The sequence below is a fragment of the Scylla paramamosain genome, chromosome 4 (genome assembly GCF_035594125.1).
Source record: "Scylla paramamosain isolate STU-SP2022 chromosome 4, ASM3559412v1, whole genome shotgun sequence".
Classification (NCBI taxonomy): Eukaryota; Metazoa; Arthropoda; class Malacostraca; order Decapoda; family Portunidae; genus Scylla; species Scylla paramamosain.
Genome location: NC_087154.1, coordinates 24,451,935 through 24,474,515, shown reverse-complemented (window position 1 = coordinate 24,474,515; position 22,581 = coordinate 24,451,935). Strand labels below are relative to the sequence as shown.

General features: G+C 36.8%; 1 protein-coding gene across 4 annotated transcripts in view; it reads left to right on the top strand.

Annotated features, from left to right (window-relative positions):
• Nucleotides 1–22,581, top strand: part of LOC135099898 (dynein axonemal heavy chain 3-like) — a 430,253-nt gene that overhangs the window by 132,354 nt on the left and 275,318 nt on the right. For all 4 annotated transcript variants that reach the window (XM_064002569.1, XM_064002565.1, XM_064002567.1 and 1 more), the window contains exons 22-27: nucleotides 2,984–3,183; nucleotides 6,917–7,094; nucleotides 12,712–12,890; nucleotides 13,612–13,695; nucleotides 13,939–14,140; nucleotides 17,542–17,745. In XM_064002569.1, the coding sequence (XP_063858639.1) occupies nucleotides 2,984–3,183; nucleotides 6,917–7,094; nucleotides 12,712–12,890; nucleotides 13,612–13,695; nucleotides 13,939–14,140; nucleotides 17,542–17,745 (1,047 nt within the window). The remainder of the gene's footprint in view (nucleotides 1–2,983; nucleotides 3,184–6,916; nucleotides 7,095–12,711; nucleotides 12,891–13,611; nucleotides 13,696–13,938; nucleotides 14,141–17,541; nucleotides 17,746–22,581) is intronic.

Here is a 22,581-nt window from a genome sequence, read left to right as displayed (position 1 = left end):
GTTTGGGCTCTTCCTTGCATTTTCTTACTGTCACTTTCAAAATTTCTTTCTTCTCTTCTTATTATACCATATTCATTCCTTGCCTTTTTGTATTCTTCCTTAGTATTTGTGTTCAGTTTTCTCATGATTTTCCTCCATGCCCTGTCCTTTTTCTTTTTTGCTTCTACACAACTGGCATTATACCATTCATGCTTCCCAATTTTCACTTTATAATTTGGTACAAACTGTTGCATCCCCTCTCTATACTTGCTCAAAAATATCTCTCATATTTTTCTTGTATTACTTTACCTTCAAGTAGCTCTTTCCAGTTAATTTTTCCATAAATTTATTAAAGTCTGCAAAGTTTGGCTTAACATAGTTCTGTCTCCCATTTCTAAATTGTTCATTCCTATGCAACACTGTTTCCTCCTGTAGTACTAGTTCTATTGTCACATGATCACTTCTTCACAGTGGACTCAGACATTTACTTTCTGGGGTTTTTGTACACACCAAGTCCAGCTGTGATGGTTCTTCTTACTTGTAGGTTTGTTCACCTACTGCCTCATTGTATTCACCATCATGGTTTGCATGAGTTTTTCACTCCATGACCCAACATTTTCTTTCTCACTTCCATCTCCTCCCATTTAATTCCTTTAGTGTTGAAGTTAGCTACTAAGAGCACTTTGTTACTTTTCCTTATCATTTCCTCTATGCTATTTCTTGTTTCTAGTTCCATAGTTTTATATCTGTTAGTCTCATGCATTTTTTTATTTATTCTTTTATTTTTTTTGGGGGGGTGATATGTGCATCACAATAACTTTTCTTTTTTTCACTTCCTTTGATTTTGATCACAACACTAAAAGTTTCTGCCATTCCATCACCATATTCCATTTCCTCAACAAGAATATCCTCTTTTACTGATATCATCACTCCTTTTCTTTTCTGTCTCTCCTTCATGTTCTATAACCTTCCCTTGCAAATCTCATCTTTATTTCCTCTTTTAGTTTGGTTTCCATTAAACATACCACATCTGGTTTATTGTTCTTTAGGTAGTCATTAAGTTCCAAAAGGCTTGACACCAAACCATCTGTATTTGTATACATAATTTTTAAGCTTCTGCTTGGTGATCTTCCATGGCATCTTTGTCACCATTTCCTCACCTTTATGTCCACAACTTTCCAAATGAGTCTCCTTGTTTGTTCCTGTGTTCTCTCTCCTGGTTTTTTTGACTGGGTCTCTACTCTCAACCCGTTCAGTTAACCTCTCTCTTCTTTGTTCATGTCTCTTTATTCATATTCCCTCATTCTGTCTATTTTTGCCAGTTTTTCTGTTCTTAGCAAGACGTTCTGCTGCTGTTTGTGACATGAATCTTATTTTCATTGGTCTTGTTCCATTTTTGTTGTACTTTCCAATCCTATAAACATATTGAGTTTGTTCAACTATCTCCTCTCATTCTCCCGCCACTTCTGCTATAATTTCCTTAGCTCTTTCTGCCTCTTCTTTCTCTCTAGTTATTTTCATGGGTAGGTTCTTCTTGACCCCAAATACCACCACACACATCTTTCTCTGTACTGTGTCTCTCACAAGATTACTTTATTCCTTTATTATTTTAATCACTTGCTTTTTCCATGTCCTTATTGTGTTTTTGTTGCTGTTGCCTTATTATCTCTTCCATATCCACCTTTTGTTGTTGTTATCTCTCTCTCCAGCTTTTGACTTCCTCTGTCACAAACTTTTTTATTTTTTTCAACCTTAATCTCTCTCTCTGGTAAAGCTTCCTTTAACTCCACATTCTCTTCCTTGAGTTTCTTGATTTCTTTACAGTACTTGTTTCACTCCACTATTTTTGTCACCTCTTCCCTTAGTTCTCTGTTTTCTTTTTCTCTTTCCATTTCCCTCTTCATCTCTGTTATATCACTCTATCTTTTTTACATTGTCACCACATCCACATCTTTACTATCACTGCTAAGTTACGTATTTCTTTGCGTATTTTCAAATTTTCTCCTTCAATTTTCCACATTTGTTTATTTGTATGGGCTACAGTGAGGTCCACATCCTTGAATCCTTCAAAAACATTTACTGTGCTGGCCACCATCTTCCCTGTTGATATCACTGATAATGTTTACCTTTCACTACTCTCCCATTTCACCCCTTCAACCACTTCCTGATTTACACTTCACTTCCCCTCCACTCACATCACACAATTCCCTATTATGGAGACAGGACTCAAGCTCTGCCCCCCTGTACAACCAGAATCTAGGTAAATCCTTGGTTAGGTTAGGTTAGATTAGGTTAGGCTTGATGTTAGTGTATTTACCTAGTTGTACAGGGTTCGAGCAGGGTTCAGTGTCCTGTCTCCATATCTATATTTATCCATTATTTCCCTAAGTTTTTGCACGTTTGGTGCTGTAACAACCTTTTCATTTAGTCTGTTCCAGATATCCACAGTTCTATGTGGAAAACTGTACTTCTTGATGTTCCTCAAACACTGACTCTTCTCGATCTTCTTTGAGTGCCCTCTCATCCGTCCAGCTTTGTCTTCTTTCATCTGGACCCTGGTGGTCTATCTTCTCAATGCAGTTAACTATTTTATACATTGTTATTAGATCTTGCCTTTCCCTTCTAACTTGCAAATTTGGCAGTCCCATTTCCTTCAACTTATCTTCATATGTTAGATCTTTCAGCTCCAGGACCATCCTTGTAGCTGCCCTCTGAATTCTTTCCAACTTTATATCTTTCTTCCTATGTAGAGACTACACCACTGCTGTATATTCCAGTGTGTGTGTGTGTGTGTGTGTGTGTGTGTGTGTGTGTGTGTGTGTGTGTGTGTGTTTTTTTTTTGGGGTGATTGCTTTGTCTATCCTTTTATGAAAACTTCACTCTGGTATATAGAGTAGTAACCTGTTTTATTGAATATTTTCCAAAAGAAAGAAAAAAACATTATAGATTGTGCTTTCATACAAGGATACACTTTCTAATAAACTACTATATTTAAATCCTACAGCTTGGAGAACATTTGGGAACTGAATTAAATCTGACTCCTGAGACATCCTTAGCAGACATGATAGAAGCTGGCTTACCTAAAATACAGAGAAAATTGGAGGAGATCAGCCATGCAGCATCAAAAGAATTTAGTCTGGAAAAGGCACTTGAGAAGATGAAAGGAGAATGGGCCAGTGTGGTATTTGAATTCAAACCATGGAGGTGAGAAGTGAAATACAACCATATGTGAGTCTTGCTCCTTGGAATTTCACATTGGAGCTGTCATGGCAGGAGTGTCTTATTATTTCCTCTGTATATACTTTATCCTTGTTCATTAGTCACTCTTCCATCCATCATCTATCTCCAACATTCTAACATAGTCCTCTTACTTTACAAGCTAATTTCTTTCTACACATACTGTACATTTTATACTCACATTTGTCATGTATGTAATTTTTCCCATTGTCTCCAAGTAACCAATCAAAGGATATTCTGATTCACAAGTACCACTCCATCATTCTTTGCAAGACCTACCATCCATCCCACACACAGTTTTATCATCATTAATTTTGTTTATATTAATATTTACCCTTTAGATTCATCAGCTGCATGGACCAGATACTTTAAGTTAATTTCCTGTTATGTTTCATCACCATACCATAGAACCAAATACTGATGTATATCATGCCAAATCATTTGCTGAATGTATATCATGCCAAATCATTTGTTGTAGTAAAGCTTACATATATTTTGAAGTGAAGTATTAAAAAAAAAATGTGTGTATAAAGTAAGATGATGTATTCTCTGAAACAAAGAATAAGCCAGAAAGATTAGAACTTGTATTCAATATATAAACTATTCAATACTTTGGTCATGCATCCCTTATGGGATACAGGCCAGGTGAATTGTTTAACCAGCCTTACAAGTGATCTTTATTTTGCAAGCCACTTTGTGATTTTCTTGGGCCTGATATAAGGGACCAAGTCCACCATGAAAACTTGTTCTATGAATTTCATAGTGCAAAAGTAATTTTTCTCTGGCAAAGTTCATTAGAAAGATGAGCCATGGTTGTGTCTCAAGGTGTCTTTTGAGGTCAGCCAGGTCTGTGTTCAGAAGTAATGTCAGGTGGCATTGGTTTGGCACTAGTCATGAGACAGGTGATGGCTTTGGTCTCTTATATAAGTGTAGAAATATCCATAATTATGACATTCCTTTCTCTTAATGGCATGATGCAGATTTGAGCTGCCATAATTATGACATTCCTTTCTCTTAATGGCATGATGCAGATTTGAGCTGCTAATCCCTAAGCCAATATATTAGTTTCATCTTTGAATTTTTCATTCCAGTTTTGATGAGAAAAAATATTTTGTTATCTATCAAATATATCCATATTTACAATTGCTCCCATAAGTATGTAGCATACTAATTCTGCAGAATGTATTTAGTATTTAAGGTTTAATGGGAAATATGTCACCATATTTTGGTAACCAGTCCACTATTTTTTATCAGAACAACCTCTGCAAAAATTCTGCTAATAATGTAAAACCCTTACATGGACAGATTCCCTCTCCCCCACCTATGTCAACATTGAGCCCAGTTGCCACTATTGTATCTATTAGGACAGATAGGAGTAAAACTAAAGTAATATGTAACAGAAAAAGATCACATAAATGTAATGATAATAAACAATTATAATAACTTCAGTAATAATGATAATAGTTATTATTATTATTATTATTATTATTATTATTATTATTATTATTATTATTAATATTATTATTATTATTATTATTATTATTATTATTATTTATTATTATTATTATTATTATTATTATTATTATTATTAATATTATTATTATTATTATTATTATTATTATCATTACTATTATTATTATTATTATTATTATTATTATGGACATTATATTATGGCTTTGTAAGCTTACTAAATGTGTGCTTTATTGCTGGCAAGGTGCCAGAAGACTGGACAAGTCCATGTGTAGTTTGCTTATATAAAGGAAAAGGGAAAAGATTGGAATATTCCAGTTATAGGGGTATCAGTTTGCTGAGTGGTAGGAAAGGTGTATGGGTGGATGCTTACAAGGAGAGGCAGAGAAGAAACTGTAAATGCCATCCAAGAGGAACAGGGAGGTTTGAGAAGGGAAAGAGGTTGTGCAGACCAGATTGTTGTAGTAAGGCAGTTGTGTGAAAATTTTTTTGTGAAAGTGAAGGAAGTGATTTTGCCATTAATGGACCTGGAGAAAGCATTTGATATGATTGATAGGAAAGGACTGGGAAGTTCTGAAAGTATATGGAGTTGGAGGAACGTTGTTGGAAGGAGTGAAGGCATGTGTGAGTTCTTCCCAGTCAGAGCAGTTTGCATCAGTGTTGTGTAATGTCACCATCATTGTTTAACTTCTGTATGGATGATGTAGTAAAGGAAGTAAATATGAGGCTGGCTGAGTTTGATTAGTGGGAAGAAAGGGTATGTGATCTGAGTCAACTACTATTTGCTGATGATACAGCTCTAGTGGTTGACTTAGAGGGGAAGTTGAAAAGACTAGTGAAATAGTTTGGGCATGTTTGTGAGAGGAGGAAACTAAAAATAAAGTCAAGAATTGAAATGTTTGAGAGAGATAGGTGATGGGAGGATGGATTTAAGATTAAATGGAAAGCAACTGGAAGAGGTTAATTATTTAAGGTATTTGGAATCAACAGTTACAGTGCACAGAAGAGTTGAGACAAAGGTGAAGTACAGGATGAAAAAAGCAAGAAAAGTATTTGGTAAACTGAGAAAGATCTTTAAACATAGCTCACTAGATATGAGTACTGCAGTAAATACCCTGCATCTGCTGTGGTCTCAGGATTAGAGTAGGTGTGAGGTAGGGAACTGTCTTATTAGGAAAGGGCAGGAGTAAACCATTATATGCTGTTGGTGTTTGCTGTGGATGTGTGTGGACTGCTGTGCTGTGCTTAGGGTCTTTTAGGATGTAGTATGGTGGACCATGAGACTATCCTTTTCGTCTAGGGGCTGACAGAGCTAAGAGTGTGAATGTGTGTGGTGCCTTGTCTGGGCCACCTCATGCAGGATTGCCAGCCTAGTATATGGATTGATAGATTATTATTATTATTATAAGATAATAATCTGTAATGTTAATCATAATAATAGATAATGATAATAATGTTCATAATAATGATAAGATTAATAATAATAATGATAACTGGGAGCTTTGAGGCTGCAGCTTCACCAGTATCTACTACTATCACTACTATTGCTGTATTGGAAATGGGTCAAACAATAGGTGTTCTGGAACTCTGCCTTAGTGAGTCATTCTTCTGTATTGCAGCAATTTGTTTTTGTGAAACCCAATTAAGTCCTCAGGGTTAATAGGATTGATTGAGTCAAGAGAAGCAGTATCTCAGTATCTTGGCCTGCCTTAGAGCATCATGGAAACACTGAGAAATAGATCTAAAGGCAGGATATATTGGGTTTTGAGAGTCTTGGGCTGGTCATTAAACCTATCATGACATTCATGGAAACCTAAGTTCAGCGCCTTTCCTGGTCACAAAAGACGAAGCAGATTTTGGTCAGCCTTGGCTGATTTCTCACTACATGGCTTTTTCCCTCCAGTTTAGATCAATTTCTTGTGTTTCAGTTTTCTTCATACTGGCTCTTACAGTTTCTTTGGTTGGGTGGCTGAGCTATTCCATACAGACTAGTATTTGATTTTGTGCTCTTTATCACTACTGTACGTGTTCAGAACCAGTGAGTAGTATTTTTATTTCTAAAGAGTTAATTAACTTTACTGAATTCTATTACATGATTTATTTGCTAGATCAAACTTTGAATTCATGTATATGATTTCTTTTCTTACTACTGTGTTGGGTGTTCGATATTTATTGTGAGATGTTAAATTCTTTGACTTGATGATAACAAAAATTCTGTTTGGTAATCAAGGGAGACAGGTGTCAGCATATTGGCAGCAGTAGATGACATCCAAGTGCTCCTAGATGAACATACACAAAAAGTGCAGACTATGAGAGGCTCTCCTTATGTTAAACCCTTTGAGGCAGAAATACGCAGCTGGGAGGAGAAGCTTTTATCCATGCAAGATATCCTTGATGCCTGGATTAAGGTTAGTTTCTGTTATTTCTTTCCTTCTTAACACATCAAAAGATAGAGACAGATATAGAGAGGTAGAAGTGTCGTGTAACCAGGCCCATTTGCATGTGTTGGAAAGTAACAATGCAGTAGTTGCTTGGTGCTTTCAAGAGAAGCACCAGTCAATTAGACCTCAACTCTGTTCAGTCCACTTCTGAATTACTGTATACCAGTTATCCCCTGAAGTAGTGGCCATGGTTCTTCAAGTTCCACTTGTGGCCACTTGTTGTCAGGGACTTGTGTGATCCACACTATAATCCAAGTTTAAAGTGATGATAGTAACTGTCAGTTCAGGGATGTGTCATTTTTTCAGTGGTGGCTTAGATTTCATGAATGGCAAAACTGAACAATACACACATAAACAAATGCAATTTTAAATTAATGAACCTTTGGTTGGTAGGAATTAGTATAAGATCTATTTGTTTGGACACCAGCACAGCTCTGGCTCTGACTCACTGTGGCCCAGCAAGTACTGAAATACAAATATAAATATTTTTATTAGAATTTTACTATTTTGGAACTGGTTTAGCCCCTCTTAATCTGATATATTCGTGTTTTAATGTATATAAATACAGTAAAATCCCTCTCATCCGGCATTCGAGTATCCGGCAGCTTCAAGTATCCGGCACATTTTTCCCCGAGCCTTAAAATCAATAAAAAATCAATGTGTACTCATAAAATCGATTAAAATTCCCGCTCGAGGCATACTTTGTCCCCTCGCCACCAGAGCGCGCTGCTTCGCGCCACCCGCGGCCCACTGCACTGTGTTTACTCAGTGACTCAGTCCCGTGTGTGCACTGTTTATCGCCTGACGTCTTCATCATGCCTAAAGTTGTAGAAAAGAGGAAGCGTGTTGTGCTTACACTTAAGCAGCTGATCAGATCACCTGCTGATTAAGATCAGCTGATCTTTGTTATGGTAAGATGCGTGAGTGTAGGGTGGTGATTGTGGACATAATTTCACTTCTATTCAAGTATCCAGCAACTTCTGGTATCCGGCATGTCGGCGGTCCCGTTGATGCCAGATAAGAGGGATTTTACTGTAATATTTCTGAAAGAAAATAGAAACAAATATATTTTGCAGATATAGGTTGACTATAAATACTTTTGATTTCTTGGTTCTAGAGCCATCTTGAATTAGCTGTTTTCTCTGATTAACCAAGGTATACCTCCTGATATGTCTAACAAGACTGCAATATACATCATGTGATGAACAATGTGTAACTGTAACTTTCATCATATGTGAAAGCTATTTTTAAATTTGGCGGTCTATATTTCGCTCCTATACATCTGGAAATGATGTTTGGTAACTTATAGTGAGTGAGTCCATGCTCTCTCTCTCTCTCTCTCTCTCTCTCTCTCTCTCTCTCTCTCTCTCTCTCTCTCTCTCTCTCTCTCTCTCTCTCTCTCTCTCTCTCTCTCTCTCTCTCTCTCTCTCTCTCTCTCTCTCCCTCCCTCCCTCTCTCCCCCTCCCCCTCCCTCCCTCCCTCCCCACCCTCCCTCCCTCCCATGGATGTGTTTGTGTGTGTGTGTGTGTGTGTGTGTGTGTGTGTGTGTTTACTTAGTTGCATTGCACAGGGCACTAACCAAAGCTCATTTTGTCTGGTCTCCATAACCATATTTATCCAATTTCTATTTAAACGTGTGCACTGTTTGCCGCAACCACCTCTTCCTTCAAATCATTCCAGATTTCGATAGTTCTATACACGAAGCTGCATTTCTTGATGTTACTTGAAAATCCACTCTTCTTTATTTTCTTCCCATGCCCTCTTGTCCATCTCTCTCCCTCCTCCATCTGTGATACCAAGTCATTTCTGTCAATTCTTTCCATATTGTTTACTAATTTGTACATTGTTATCAGGTTTCCTCTTTCTCTTCTCTCTTGTAGTGTTGGAAACCCATCTCTTCAAGTCTTTCTTCATACCTTAAGTCTTTCAATTCTGGTACCATCTTCATCACTATCCTCTGTATTCTTTCCAGTTTCCATATATCTTTTTTTTCTATATGGAGCCCAAACTACTGCTGCTTATTCCAATTTAGGACGTATCATGCTTGTTATAACTTTCTTCATCATTTCTCTATCTAAATAGTCAAACACCATATCAGTGTTTGTTAACAAGCTGTGTGTAGAGCCGAATATCCCGTTTCTGTGTCTTTCAGGTGATAGTGTGTCCTGAATCATTACTTCCAAATCTTTTCTTCATTACTTTTCATTATTATTTCTCCTCCCATTTTGTAATTCCATGAAGGTCTCATTTTACTTTTCCTATTTCCAACACATAGCATTTTCTGGCATTAAATTCTACTTTCCATCTTTGGCTCCATGCATGTATCTTGTCAATATCCTTATTTAACTCCTTGCAGTCATTTTCATCCTTTATTTTTTTCACTATTTTTGCATCATCAACAAACAGGTTTATATTACTATTTAGATTCTCTGTCATATCATTTACATATATTTGAAACATAATAGGTGCCACCACACATCTTTGCAGTACCCCTCTTGTCAATTTGTGCCCACTTGAATTATTGTCTCTGATTACTGTTCTTATTTCTCTCCCTTATAAATAATCCTCCATCCCTCTCGATATTGCTCCCTTTAGTCCTCCTCCATTCTCTAGCTTCCACATAAGTCTTTTGTGGAGAACTTTATCAAGTGCTTTTTTGAGATCCAGGTACACCACATCAACCCATACTTCCCTCTCTTGTACTTCACACAGGATCTTCCTTTCCTGAATCCAAATTGCTTTTTTGTAATTATCTTTTCATCTAGATATTCCACCATATCTGTCTTTAATTATTATTTCACAAAGGCTGCTTACAATAATTGTTAGTGACACCAGTCTATAATTTAATGATTCCATTTTATTCCTCCTTTGTATATTAGCACTATGTTAGCTCTTTTCCATTCCCTTAGTACTTTTCCTTCTTTCAGTGAGCTTTTGATTATATCCCACATAGGTTCTTCCATTTGTTCTCTACATCCTTTTAATATCCATCGATTTACTTGATCTGGTCCCATAGCTTTTCTAACATCCAGCTCTTCCAGCAGCTTCTTGATTTCTTTTTTTCTTTACTTGTATCTTGTTTATTCCCTCATTCTGTGATACCACTTTCTGTGCTACAAAATTGGTTTCCTGTGTAAATACAGATTGAAAGCTTTCGTTCATTAGTTCTTCCTTCCCCTTTTAATTTGTTTATGCCATCCTTATGTTTCATTTTCCCATTTATGTATCTGTAGAAGAGTTTGAGTTCTTCCTTGCATTTTCTTACTATGTCACTTTCAAAGTTTCTTTCTTCCTCTCTTCTTATTTTATTATATTCATTCCTTGCCTTTCTGTATTCTCTAGCATTTTTGTTCAGTTGCCTCATCATTTTCTTCCATGCCCTGTCCTTTTTCTTTTTTGCTTCTACACACTTGGTATTATACCATTCATGTTTCCTGATTTTCTCTTTATAACTTGGCACAAACTGTTGTTCCCCCATCTCTGTACTTTCTAAAAATATTTCATATTTTCTTGCACTACTTCACCTTCAAATACCTCTTTCCAGTTCATTTTTCCATAAAATTTATTAATTAAAGTTTGCCTTAGCATAATTCTGTCTCTCATTTCTGTATTGTTCTTTCCTGTCCAGCACTTTTTTCTCCTGTGATACTGTGGAACATGTGTGTGTGTGTGTGTGTGTGTGTGTGTGTGTGTGTGTGTGTGTGTGTGTGTGTGTGTGTGTGTGTATTTACCTAGTTGTTGTGTTTACCACCCACTGCCTGCTAGCTCGAAGTGAGCAACTTGACTATACCACCACACCTGAATTAATGTAAATAATGAACTAATATTTGGTTTTCCTATATTCTTTTCTTTGCAGTCTTTAATTTTATAACAGTAAAAAAATTTTTGGAAACTATTTTTTATGCTGATGGGTATGGTTTGCTGATGGGTTTTTTACAGCCATGGGTATGACCACTAGAACTGTATTGTGCAGCTTATGGGTTAAACAGTGTGTCTGGTGTGCCAGAGAATATTTTCAAATAAAATGAAACAGCTACTGTACTGAACATAAATTAAACATAAATATCACAAAACAGGAAACAAAAAACAAGCCATGCAGACTTGCCAACATATTATGCTATTTCCTCATTCACTGAATATTTTTCTCCACAAACCTTATACATTGAAATGCTCTGGCACTTCTGGAATCTCTGCAACCACACTTCAGTATACTAAGTCATTCTAAACCTGACCATGTGCCAGATATGCTTACACAATCACTCCTTCCCTTTTGAAACCAGTGTCATTACTCAATTATGATCTGTATTTTTTCATATTCATTGTTTTTTGTGTGCACATTTGTTTCTGTGGATCACTGTCAGGAAAGAGCTGTATCACCTCTTTCCACCATTTCTTTATAACACACTAATTTGGTGATCCTGTACCATAAGCTTCACACAGGGGCAAACCAATACACCATGGTCCAGCATTTAATACACTTCTACTTTTCTTTTTATTGTTATTTTGTTATATTTGTCTTTTGTGCTATGACTTCCTTTTTCTTCTTTTTTTTTTTTTTATAAGTCATAGCTAGTGTATAAGAACAACAAATAAAAGTCAGAGGAAAACAGTTTTCTACTCAGCAGTAGTTACACACACATAGTGGGCTGGCTGTGTGGTGTGGAAATGCTCCCACTGGTGTAGTTACTCTTGGGTTTACTTGCTCCATTTCTGTCCTAACATATTCTACAGACGGAGTAAAAGTAATATGTCAATAAAACTCCATACAGATGTTGATAATACATTATCACTCATTACTCTTGTTTTCTTGTTCCATTTCTATCCTAACATATTACACAGACAACAGAGCAGTTGTAAATTATCAACAGAACTATGCAGACATTAGATGTGTAAGATATATAGAATACCCAGTAGAAGTTTTGACACCCTCTTCTCACTATAGTACACACAACAGCAGAATTGTGGAATGATTGTAGCATTGTCTATGGCTATGTGCAGAAAACTAATCACTCAGCTTGTTTAAACAAGTAGAATATAGCCAGCTGAAAATATGTCAGATTAAGCAAGATTTTGGATTAAATGATGCCAGAGCATAGATGATTAAGCTGTAGCAAGTTATTATGGTGTAAAAGAAACATGTGGAGCTTGAAGATCTGTAGAATTATATAGATATAATATATAGAGGGAATACTAGATGGAAAATGGAATTTAATGCAATTAAATATCATATGTATGTTGAGGAGAAATGGACAGAGACCTACATAAATATTTTTTTCTAGTTAGATCTATATAGATATAGTGATAAATACATACACTCGTTGGATACAGTGTTGTGATCTACTTGTAGCAGACATGGGTCTTGCTTAACCCCAAAAGAACCAGTAGTGGTGGTGATTTTTGTCCTGCTAGGACCAGCCCTCCAGCAGTAGATGTATTCACACACACTTTAAACTGGTTAAATATAGTTATGGAGACGGGACAAAATGAGCTTTGGCTCACACCCTGTACAATACAACTAAGTAAACACACACACACACACACACACATAATTATATTCTTCTAAATTATTTCACCATTTCAACAGTGCCAAATGACTTGGTTGTATCTAGAGCCAATCTTCTCATCTGAGGATATCATGAAGCAAATGCCAGTTGAAGGACGAAAATTTACCCGTGTCGATCAGACGTGGAGGGAATTGATGACTACAGCAGTCAAAGATCCACATGCTCTAGTAGCAACCCAGCAACCTAACATGCTTCCAAGGTTAGTTCCAGTGTATCATCTACATTGCTGAAGGAAATTGAATTAGCCATTATAATAATCAATACTCTCATTAGATACACTGTCAGCAGATGAAGTTGTGACCTGCCATTTAAAATTGCCTGTAAATAGCTCATAACTCCAACCATTATAACACTTACATTCTCTTATCCAGCTCCAAGTGGAGTTTTTATTGGGAAGTTACCAATGCTCACCATTTGGAGCTGGGCAAGAGCATATACAGGCACTAGCAATAATGGTGCAACAACTGTGCGAGCAGCTGGACCAGTAGATTGGTATATGTGGCGCTGCTGAACCCCAATTTCAACTCTCCCTTCCTCATTCCCATTCATTAGCAGAGATCATTAGGGAGAGTGGAGGGTAGGTGAATGAATGAGAATGAGGGAAGGAGGTTGAAACTTAGGTGAAGAAGTGCCACATATACCAATCTGCTGGTTCAGCTGCTCACATGGTTGTCATGCCATTATTGCTGGAGACTGTGCTTAAAATTTATAGTGGTTGGAGTTGTGAACTGTTTTATCCTTGATTTCAAATGGTGGGTTACAACTTCATCTACTGACACTGTATGTGGATAAATTGCCTTTGTATGTAAGGACTGAACAGAAATTAGTGAAACTCATGTCTATATTTTCACTTGGTTGAAATAAAACAATAATTGAATTATAAAATTAAAATGATGATGCTTCAACTTCTGTATCTTTAGACTTCATGAATGCAACCGTTTGCTGGAGGAGATTCAAAAGGGCCTCAATGACTACCTAGAAAAGAAACGTTTATTTTTTCCAAGGTGAGAAATTATATATATATATATATATATATATATATATATATATATATATATATATATATATATATATATATATATATATATATATATATATATATATATATAATATATTTGTTTATTTATTTATTTATATGTATATTTCATTTGAAAGTATCTAATTACATTTTAGAGGGATTTCTACTTTATTACTTTGAGATGATGTGATAAACATTCATGCTTAGAGTCTTATCTCTTCCATTACAGGTTCTTTTTTCTGTCGAATGATGAACTACTTGAAATTCTATCAGAAACTAAAGATCCTCAGCGAGTACAACCACATCTTAAGAAGTGCTTTGAGGGCATCAGTCGTCTTCACTTCTCACCTCAGCAAGAAATTGAAGGCATGATTTCAGCCGAAGGGGAGTTGGTGCAGTTCAGCAATAGAGTTATTCCTGCAAAGGCCAGGGTGAGCTTTTTTACATGCTTCATATGAGGAAAGTGTGTGTGTGTATTTATCTAGTTGTATTGTACAGGGCATTAGCCAAAGCTCATTTTGTCCTGTCTCTGTAACCATATTTATCCAGTTTCTCTTTAAACATATGTACACTGTTTGCCATGGAGAAGACAAAATTAATGGTGACTGGAAATGAAGCTAGAGAAAGAATTCAGTCAGGAAAATGGCCATGTGGATGTTGTGGAAAAGGAGTGGGAGCAAACTCAGTGTTGTGTACTAGGTGTAATAAATGGTGTCACCAACAATACTCAGATCTGAGGAATCTCAGAGGGGTGAAGAACTTTGTATGTCCATGATGTGTGCAGGAGGAGGAGGGTGGTGGTGGTGGTGGTGATGACAAAGATGTTGGGTTGGAGCTGAATGGAGGTGTGTTGGAGATACAACAGTTCTGCTACTTAGGAGATGTGTTGGAGTGTGAAGTGGGTGTAGAGAGAGCAATAAGGGCGAGAGTAGCAGCTGTATGGGGAAGATGGCGACAAATTGCCAGTTTATTGGTGAACTGCAACATAAAACTGAGGATCAGGGGAAGGGTATATGGAGCTTGTGTCAGATATGCTCTTCTGTATGAAGCAGAAACATGGGCACTGACAAACAGACTGACAGATATTCTGCATAGATGTGACTGCAGGATGCTGAGATACATGGCAGGAGTGAGATGGCAAGACGGGAGATCTAGTAGTGAGGTGACAGAGATGTGTAGAGTTGAAGACCTTTCTTTTTAGCTGAGGAAGAGAAGACTGAGATGGTTCGGACACGTGAGAAGGGCTAATGGAGGGATGTTGAGCAAGGTGGAGGAGGTGAGGGTTGGAGGCTGACAGCCGGTGGGAAGGCCAAAGAAAAAGTGGAGGAAGTGTGTGATGGAGGATATGAATTTGTTGGGAATAGAACACATGGCACAAGATCACCAGTTGTGGAAAGCAGTCATCGCCCGTCCAACCCCACCTAATGGGAAAATGTGGATGTTAAATGAAAATGATGATGATGATAATGATGACATTCTTTGCCACTACCACCTCTTCCTTCAAATCATTCCAGATATTAATATTTCAATACGGGAAGCTGTATTTCTTGTTGTCGCACGAACTCGCACTCTTTTTTTATTTTTTTCCTATGCCCCCTCGTCTGTCTTTCTCCTTCCTCTATCTGTGGTACCAAGTAATTTCTGTCTATTCTTTCTATATTGTTTACTAATTTGTACATTGTTATCTGGTCTCTTCTTTCTCTTCTCTCTTCTAGTGTGGTAATCCCATCTCTTCAAGTCTTTCTTCATAGTTTAAGTCTTTCAATTCTGGCACCATCTTTGTCACTATCCTTTGTATTCTTTCCAGTTTCCATATTTTTTTTTCTATGTGGAGCCCAAACTACAGCTCTGTATTCAAATTTATAATTTTCTTCATCATTTCTTTATCTAAATAGTTAAACACCACTTTAATGTTTGTTAACAAGCTGTAAGCAGAGCTGAATATTCCATTTGTGTGCCTTTCAGATGATAGTGTGTCCGTGATCATTATCCCCAAAACTTTTTCTTCATTATTTTTCGTTATTATTTCTCCTCTCATTTTGTAATTCCATAAAAGGTCTCTTTACTTTTTCCTACTTCTGACATATGGCATTTTCTGGCATTAAATTCTAGTTTTCATCTTTGGCTCCATGCATGTATCTTGTCAATATCCTTTTGTAACTCCTTGCAGTCATTTTCATCCTTTATTATTTTCATTATTTTTGCATCATCACTAAAAGGTATATGTAACTATTTAGATTCTCTGTCATATCATTTACATATATCTGAAACATAATAGGTGCCAATACAGATCCTTACAGTACCCCACTTATCACTGTGCCAACTTGAATTAGTGTCTCTGATTACTGTTCTCATTTCCCTCCTTTGTAAATAATCCTCCATCCATCTCAATGTTGCTCCCTTTAGTCCTCCTTCATTCTCTAAGTTCCACATAAGACTTTTGCGGAGAACTTTATCAAATGCTGTTTTGAAATCTGGGTATACCCCATCAACCCATCCATCCCTCTCTTGCACTCCATCTATTACTCTCGTATAAAAGATCAGTAGATTTGTGACGCAGTTTGTCCCTCTCCTGAATCCAGATTGCTTTTCTGTTATCTTTTCATTTCATCTAAATATTGCACCCATCTGCCTTTAATTGCTATTTCGCAAAGCTTGCTTACAGTACTTGTTAGTGACCCTGGTCTGTGATTTAATGGTTCCATTTTATTTCTCCCTTTGTATATTGAGACTGTGTTAGTTCTTTTCCATTCCCTTGGTATTTTTCCCTCTTTTAACAAGCCATTGATTATATCCCACATGGATTCCTCCATTTATTCTCTGCATTCTTTTAATATCCATCCATTTACTTGATCTGGTCCCATAGCTTTTCTAACATCCAGCTCTTCCAGCAGCTTCTTGATTTCTTTTTTCTTTACTTGTATCTTGTTTACTCCCTCATTCTGTGATACCACTTTCTGTGCTACAAAATCGGTTTCCTTTGTAAACACAGACTGAAAATTCTCATTCATTAGTTAACTCATCTCCTCAGTAGTTTCATAAATTCTTTCTTCTCTTTTTAAACTTGTTTATGTCATCCCTGTATTTAGTTTTTCCATTTACGTATTTGTAGAAGAGTTTGGGCTCTTCCTTGCATTTTATTACTATGTCACTTTTTAAAATTTCTTCTCTTTTTACTATACCATATTCATTCCTTGCTTTTCTGTATTCTTCCCTATTATTTCTGTTCAGTTTTCTCATCATTTTTCTCCATGCCATGTGTGTCTACACATCTGGCATTGTACCATTCATATTTCCCAATTTTCACTTGATAACTTGGCACAAATTGTTGCACCCCTTCTCTATACTTGCTCAAAAATATCTCATATATTCTTCCATTACTTTTCCTTGAAATAGCTCTTTCCAGTTAATTTTTCCATAAAATTTATTAAGCTCTGCAAAGTTTGGCTTAGCGTAGTTCTGTCTCCCATTCCTGTATTTTTCTTTCCTGTGCAAAAAAAAAATTTGTTTCCTCCTGTTATACTGTTTCTATTTTCTCATGATCACTTCTTCCCATTGGACTTAGACAATGTATACTTGGTCTACTTTCTGGGGTTTTTGTAAACACTAAGTCCAACTGTGTGTGTGTGTTACATGTATGTTATGCTTCATCTTTTTATTTTGTTGATTTACTTTTTCTGATAACTTTTCTTTTATAAAAATAGTTTTAAGTGATGAATTTTTATATTTGATATGTTATAATATGGACAAGCTTTATACAGCTTGATTATTTGAGATGCTTATTATTTATTGACCTCAGGCAAATTTTTACCCTAAGATTTTGTTATTGTAGGGGTTGGTGGAACGGTGGCTGGTCGAGGTGGAAGAGATGATGGTACAGAGCTTACAGGATGTTGCAGTTCGTGCTGTGGAAAACCATCCATTAACACCACATTCACAGTGGATAACCCAGTGGCCCTCACAAGTGGTACTTACAGTATCTCAAATCATATGGACAAGCCAGGTGACAGCTGCCTTGCCACAAGATGGTCTGAAGGTATGCTCACACACACACATACACACACACACACACACACACACACACACACACACACTGTCATGGCGGACAGAGAAGTCAATGCAAACAGGCGCTCCTAAAAATCCAGCCATCTACAGAGGTGAGAGTTCACACTAGTTCTACTCATTGCTGTCCCATCTCCAAAAGTGTTTTGTAGAAAGCAGTTAAATTATTATAATGAGCGGTGAAGAGGGAGCTACTTCAGTCCCCATCATGTTGTTTACACCAACAGGTACCGTCCCGAAGGCAAGACAGAGAGACTTCTCGGGATTTGGGGAAGAGGACCGAAGGGTTGGAGAAGCAATGATGAGAAGGAGAATTATCACACTGGAAACCGAAATGGAGGAAATGAAGGATAGATTTGACAAGATGGAGAAGATGGTAGAAACTTTGATTACTGAGAAGGGGATGTGGAAAGGTGCATACAATGATCTACATAAAAAACTAACATATGAAAAGAAAGCAATGGAATATGAAGACAAAGCGGAAGAGTTAAACGTAAAACAGGAAAATTGGAAGAAAGAACAAGAGGAGGAAAAGATCGATTTTAGGAAAATTGTGGAGGAACAAACAAAGGCAAATGACACAAAGCTGACAGAAAAAGTGATTCAAGTTATAAAACAGAAAGAAAACTTGGTGAGAGACTCTGTGGATAAGAAAAAAAACTGTTGTGGTATTCGGCCTGAAGGAAGAGTGTATACCTCAGTGGATTGAAAGAGAAAAGAAGGAAAAGATATGTGTGGAGAAATTAGAGGGGACATTACAAGGAGAAAAAGAGCTAACTGGAGAGATCAAAGAAATTAAAAGATTGGGTAGATATGTTGAGGCTGGACAGCGTCCTATGAAAATAAGGTTTAGGTCACAAGTGGCAGCTGAAGAAACACTGAGTAAATCCTGGAAACTGGCCAAGGTGGAAGAATACAAACAAGTGTGGATGAAAAAAGATACTATAAATGAACTAAGAAAAGAAGCAAATAAAAAAAAATGGAAAACTATCAGAAGTGGAGAAAAAACTGTTCTTTTGGAGGGTCATGGACATGAGGTTGAGAAAGTGGTACAGGAGGGAAGTAAATGCAGAAGGGGAAGACTAAAAGTAGCATACATGAACATAAATGGACTAATGTCAGCAGTGTTGGAACTAGAAGACTATTTAAAAGAGGAGAAACTGGACATCATGGGAATTGTTGAAACTAAATTGGCAAGTGAAGGGGATATGTTAAACATTGGTCAAGGAAAATACAACCTCTGGATGAGAAATAGAAAGAATAAACAGGGAGGAGGTGCGATGCTTCTAGTTAGGAAGGATTTATTAGTGGAATCTGTCACATATGGGGTGGAGGAGGCAAAAGTATTGAAAATAAGCTTATGACAGAATATGGGAAGATACCATAATGTTGTGGTGACTTATGTTCCCCCCTGTTCCAACTCTTGGAGAGAGGATGAATATAAGATAATGCTTGAGGACACAAGGACATGTTTGACAGAGCTGCTTGAGGAAAATGATAATATACATCTGATGGGGGACTTTAACTGTAAAGAGATGTCTTGGGAGAATTGAACCACAGAAGGCAGTGAGTCATCATGGGGGAACAAGCTACTAGACCTGGCTATTAAGAATTTCCTGACACAGTGGGTTACAGATGACTCAAGATTTAAGGGAAATGAAGCACCTTCAAGGCTCAATCTAATTTTCACCAAGGAACAAGAAATAGTAGAAGACCTTAAATACATAAACCCAATAGGAAAAAGTGATCATGTGCTGATTCAGTTCACAGTTATGGATAATAACCTCAGTATAAGGAGAGAGGACCACAGAAGAGAATGGATAAACTACAGCAAAACTAACTTTGGACAACTTAGGAAGTATTTCAGTGAAGTGAATTGGAACATAGTTATTCAAAAGGAAGACATAGAGGAAAAGTGGACAGCTTTCCTGGACATTTATAATAAGGGAGTAGAGAAATGGGTACCCAAAAGATCAACAGAGAACCTTTTCAAAAAGGATTGGTACAGCAGGAGATGTGCAACAGCTAGATTGGAGAGAGAAAAAGCGTGGAACAAGTGGAAGAAAAACAAGAGACTGGACCTGTGGAACAGTTATACAAGGAAGAGGAACGAATATGTCAAAACTCAGAGATGAGAAGAAAAACTTTGAAAGGAATGTTATAGAGAAATGTAAAGACCAACCAAATTATTTTATAAATTCATTAATGGAAAATTAAAGAATAAAGATGAAATAAGTATGGTAAAAGCTGGAGAACAGACAGTGGATGACCCAGAAGAGGTAGCAGAAGTGTTTAACAGATACTTCCACTCTGTGTTTACTAAGGAAAATGATTTCAGAGGTGAGAGGACAACTTTAGAAAAAGGGACTGACCTAAAGGAGATTAAAACATCAGTAGATGAAGTAAAGAATATGTTGGAAGACCTGGATGTAAGGAAAGCAATGGGTCCTGATGGTGTCTCGAGTTGGATTTTAAAGAGTGTAGCTCACAATTAGTCTCAGCATTGCACAATATAATTAGCATTACCCTGGTAAAAGGTAGATTACCCATAGACTGGAAATGGGCAGATATTATCCCAATCCATAAGATCAGAAGTAAAGAAGATCCATTAAATTATAGACCTGTATCGCTAACAAGTGAGGTGGCGAAGATTTGTGAAAAGATTATCAAGAACAGATGGGTGAAATACCTAGAAGACAACAAGGTGATAACAGAGAAACAGTTTGGTTTCAGAAAAGGAAGATCTTGTGTTACGAATTTGACAAGTTTCTACTCAAGAGTAATAGATATAATGCAAGAGAGAGATGGATGGGCCGACTACATATACGCAGATCTGAGAAAAGCATTTGATAAAGTTCCACACAGAAGACTAATATGGAAATTGGAAGATATTGGAGGACTCGGTGGATCACTGTTAAAGTGGATGACTGACTTTTTGATAAACAGAGAAATGAGGACAGTAATTAAAGGCAGCAGGTCAAACTGGAGAACGGTAATAAGTGGAGTCCCAGAAGGTCTGGTACTTGCACCTATTATGTTCGCAATTTATGTAAATGATGTGACAGAAGGTGTAGAAAGTTACATGAACCTTTTCGCTGATGACACTAAGTAACAAATGAGGAAAGTAGCAAATGAAGAGGATTGCATTGCTTTAAATCAGGACTTATTAAGATTAATGAATGGTCATTGAGGTGGAATATGGAGTTTAATGCTAAAAAATGTAGTGTGATGAGGTTTGGAAAAAGTGTGAAAAGACCAGTTGGCAATTATTACTTAGGGAATGAGGAAATCTCCATAAGATCAGAAGAAAAAGACCTAGGAGTAATTATTACTGATAATTTATCATTTGGGAAGCACATAAACAAAATTATAGGAGAAACATATAATCTGCTGAGAAATATCAAGATAGTATTCTCCTATATTGATGAAGCTATGATAAAAAAAACTGATAATAATGATGATATGTCCGAGATTGGAGTACACAGCATTAGTGTGGTCGCCAAGTTTAAAAAAGGATACAAGAAAGTTAGAAAGAATCCAGAGAGCTGCAACTAAAATCCCTGCAAGCTTAAGAGAGTATAATTATGAGGAAAGGTTGAAGAGATTGGGCCTGACTACACTAGAAAAAAGGAGGGAAAAAGGTGATTTGATAGCAATATATAGAATATTGGAAGGAATGGAAAAGCTGGACAGAGAAGACCTCTTGATACCAGACATGGAAGGAGATTGAAAAGGAGTATTTGCAGAAGAGACATCAAGAAACATAGCTTCCCCCACAGAAGTATAACAGTGTGGAATGAACTTAAGGATGAGACTGTGTGTGCAAAGACAATTCATAAATTTAAAGAAAATCTAGATAAAAGTTGATATGGAGACGGGACAGCACAAGCCTAGTGTGGCTCTTGTCCTGTATTTCACAACTAGGTAAATACACACACACACACACGCACACACACACACACACACACTCACACCATGCTTTTAGGACCAAACTGGATAAATATAGAGATGGGATACTATGAGATTACTCCCAAATCCACTTCCTCTATAGAAATCAAAAGAAGTGGATTTGGGAGTAACAGTACTGAAAATTTGACTCCAGACAGACACTGATAAAATTACTGGAGAGACAATAAATTTGTTAAAAAGAATAAGAATGGCATTATCATATTTAGATGAAGGAATGATAAAAAAGTTGTTGATTTCCATGATAAGACCAAGATTGGAATATGCAGCAGTGGTGTGGTCTCCTCATATAAACAGGAATATTTATAGAATTAGAAAGAGTACAAAGAGCAATCACTAAGATGGTTCTGGAGTTGGATAAGTCGACCTATGAAGAGAGATTAAGAATGTTGGAAATTTCGACCCCTGAAAATAGGAGAGAGAGAGAGAGAGGGGGGGGATTTAATAAACATCTGTAGAATGATAAATGGTATGGAAAATGTGGACAAAGAATGTTTAATAACTTTAGACACACAGAGTATAAGCAAACAGTAAGAAGCTGAAGAAAGCTAACTGTAGAAGAGACATCAAGAAGTATAGTTTTCCTCACAGAAGTGTAAAGAAATGGAATGAACTCAGTGAAGACGTTGTCAATGCTTTTAAGACCAAACTGGATAGATATAGAGACAGGATACTATGAGATTACTCCCCTCCCGTAAACCTCAACTAGGTAAATACAACTAGATAAATACACACACACACACACACACACACACACACACACACACACACACACACACACACACACACACAGAAAAATACTAAGCAGAATTAAAAGAGAGGAAAAGGAAAAAAAAACTATTGA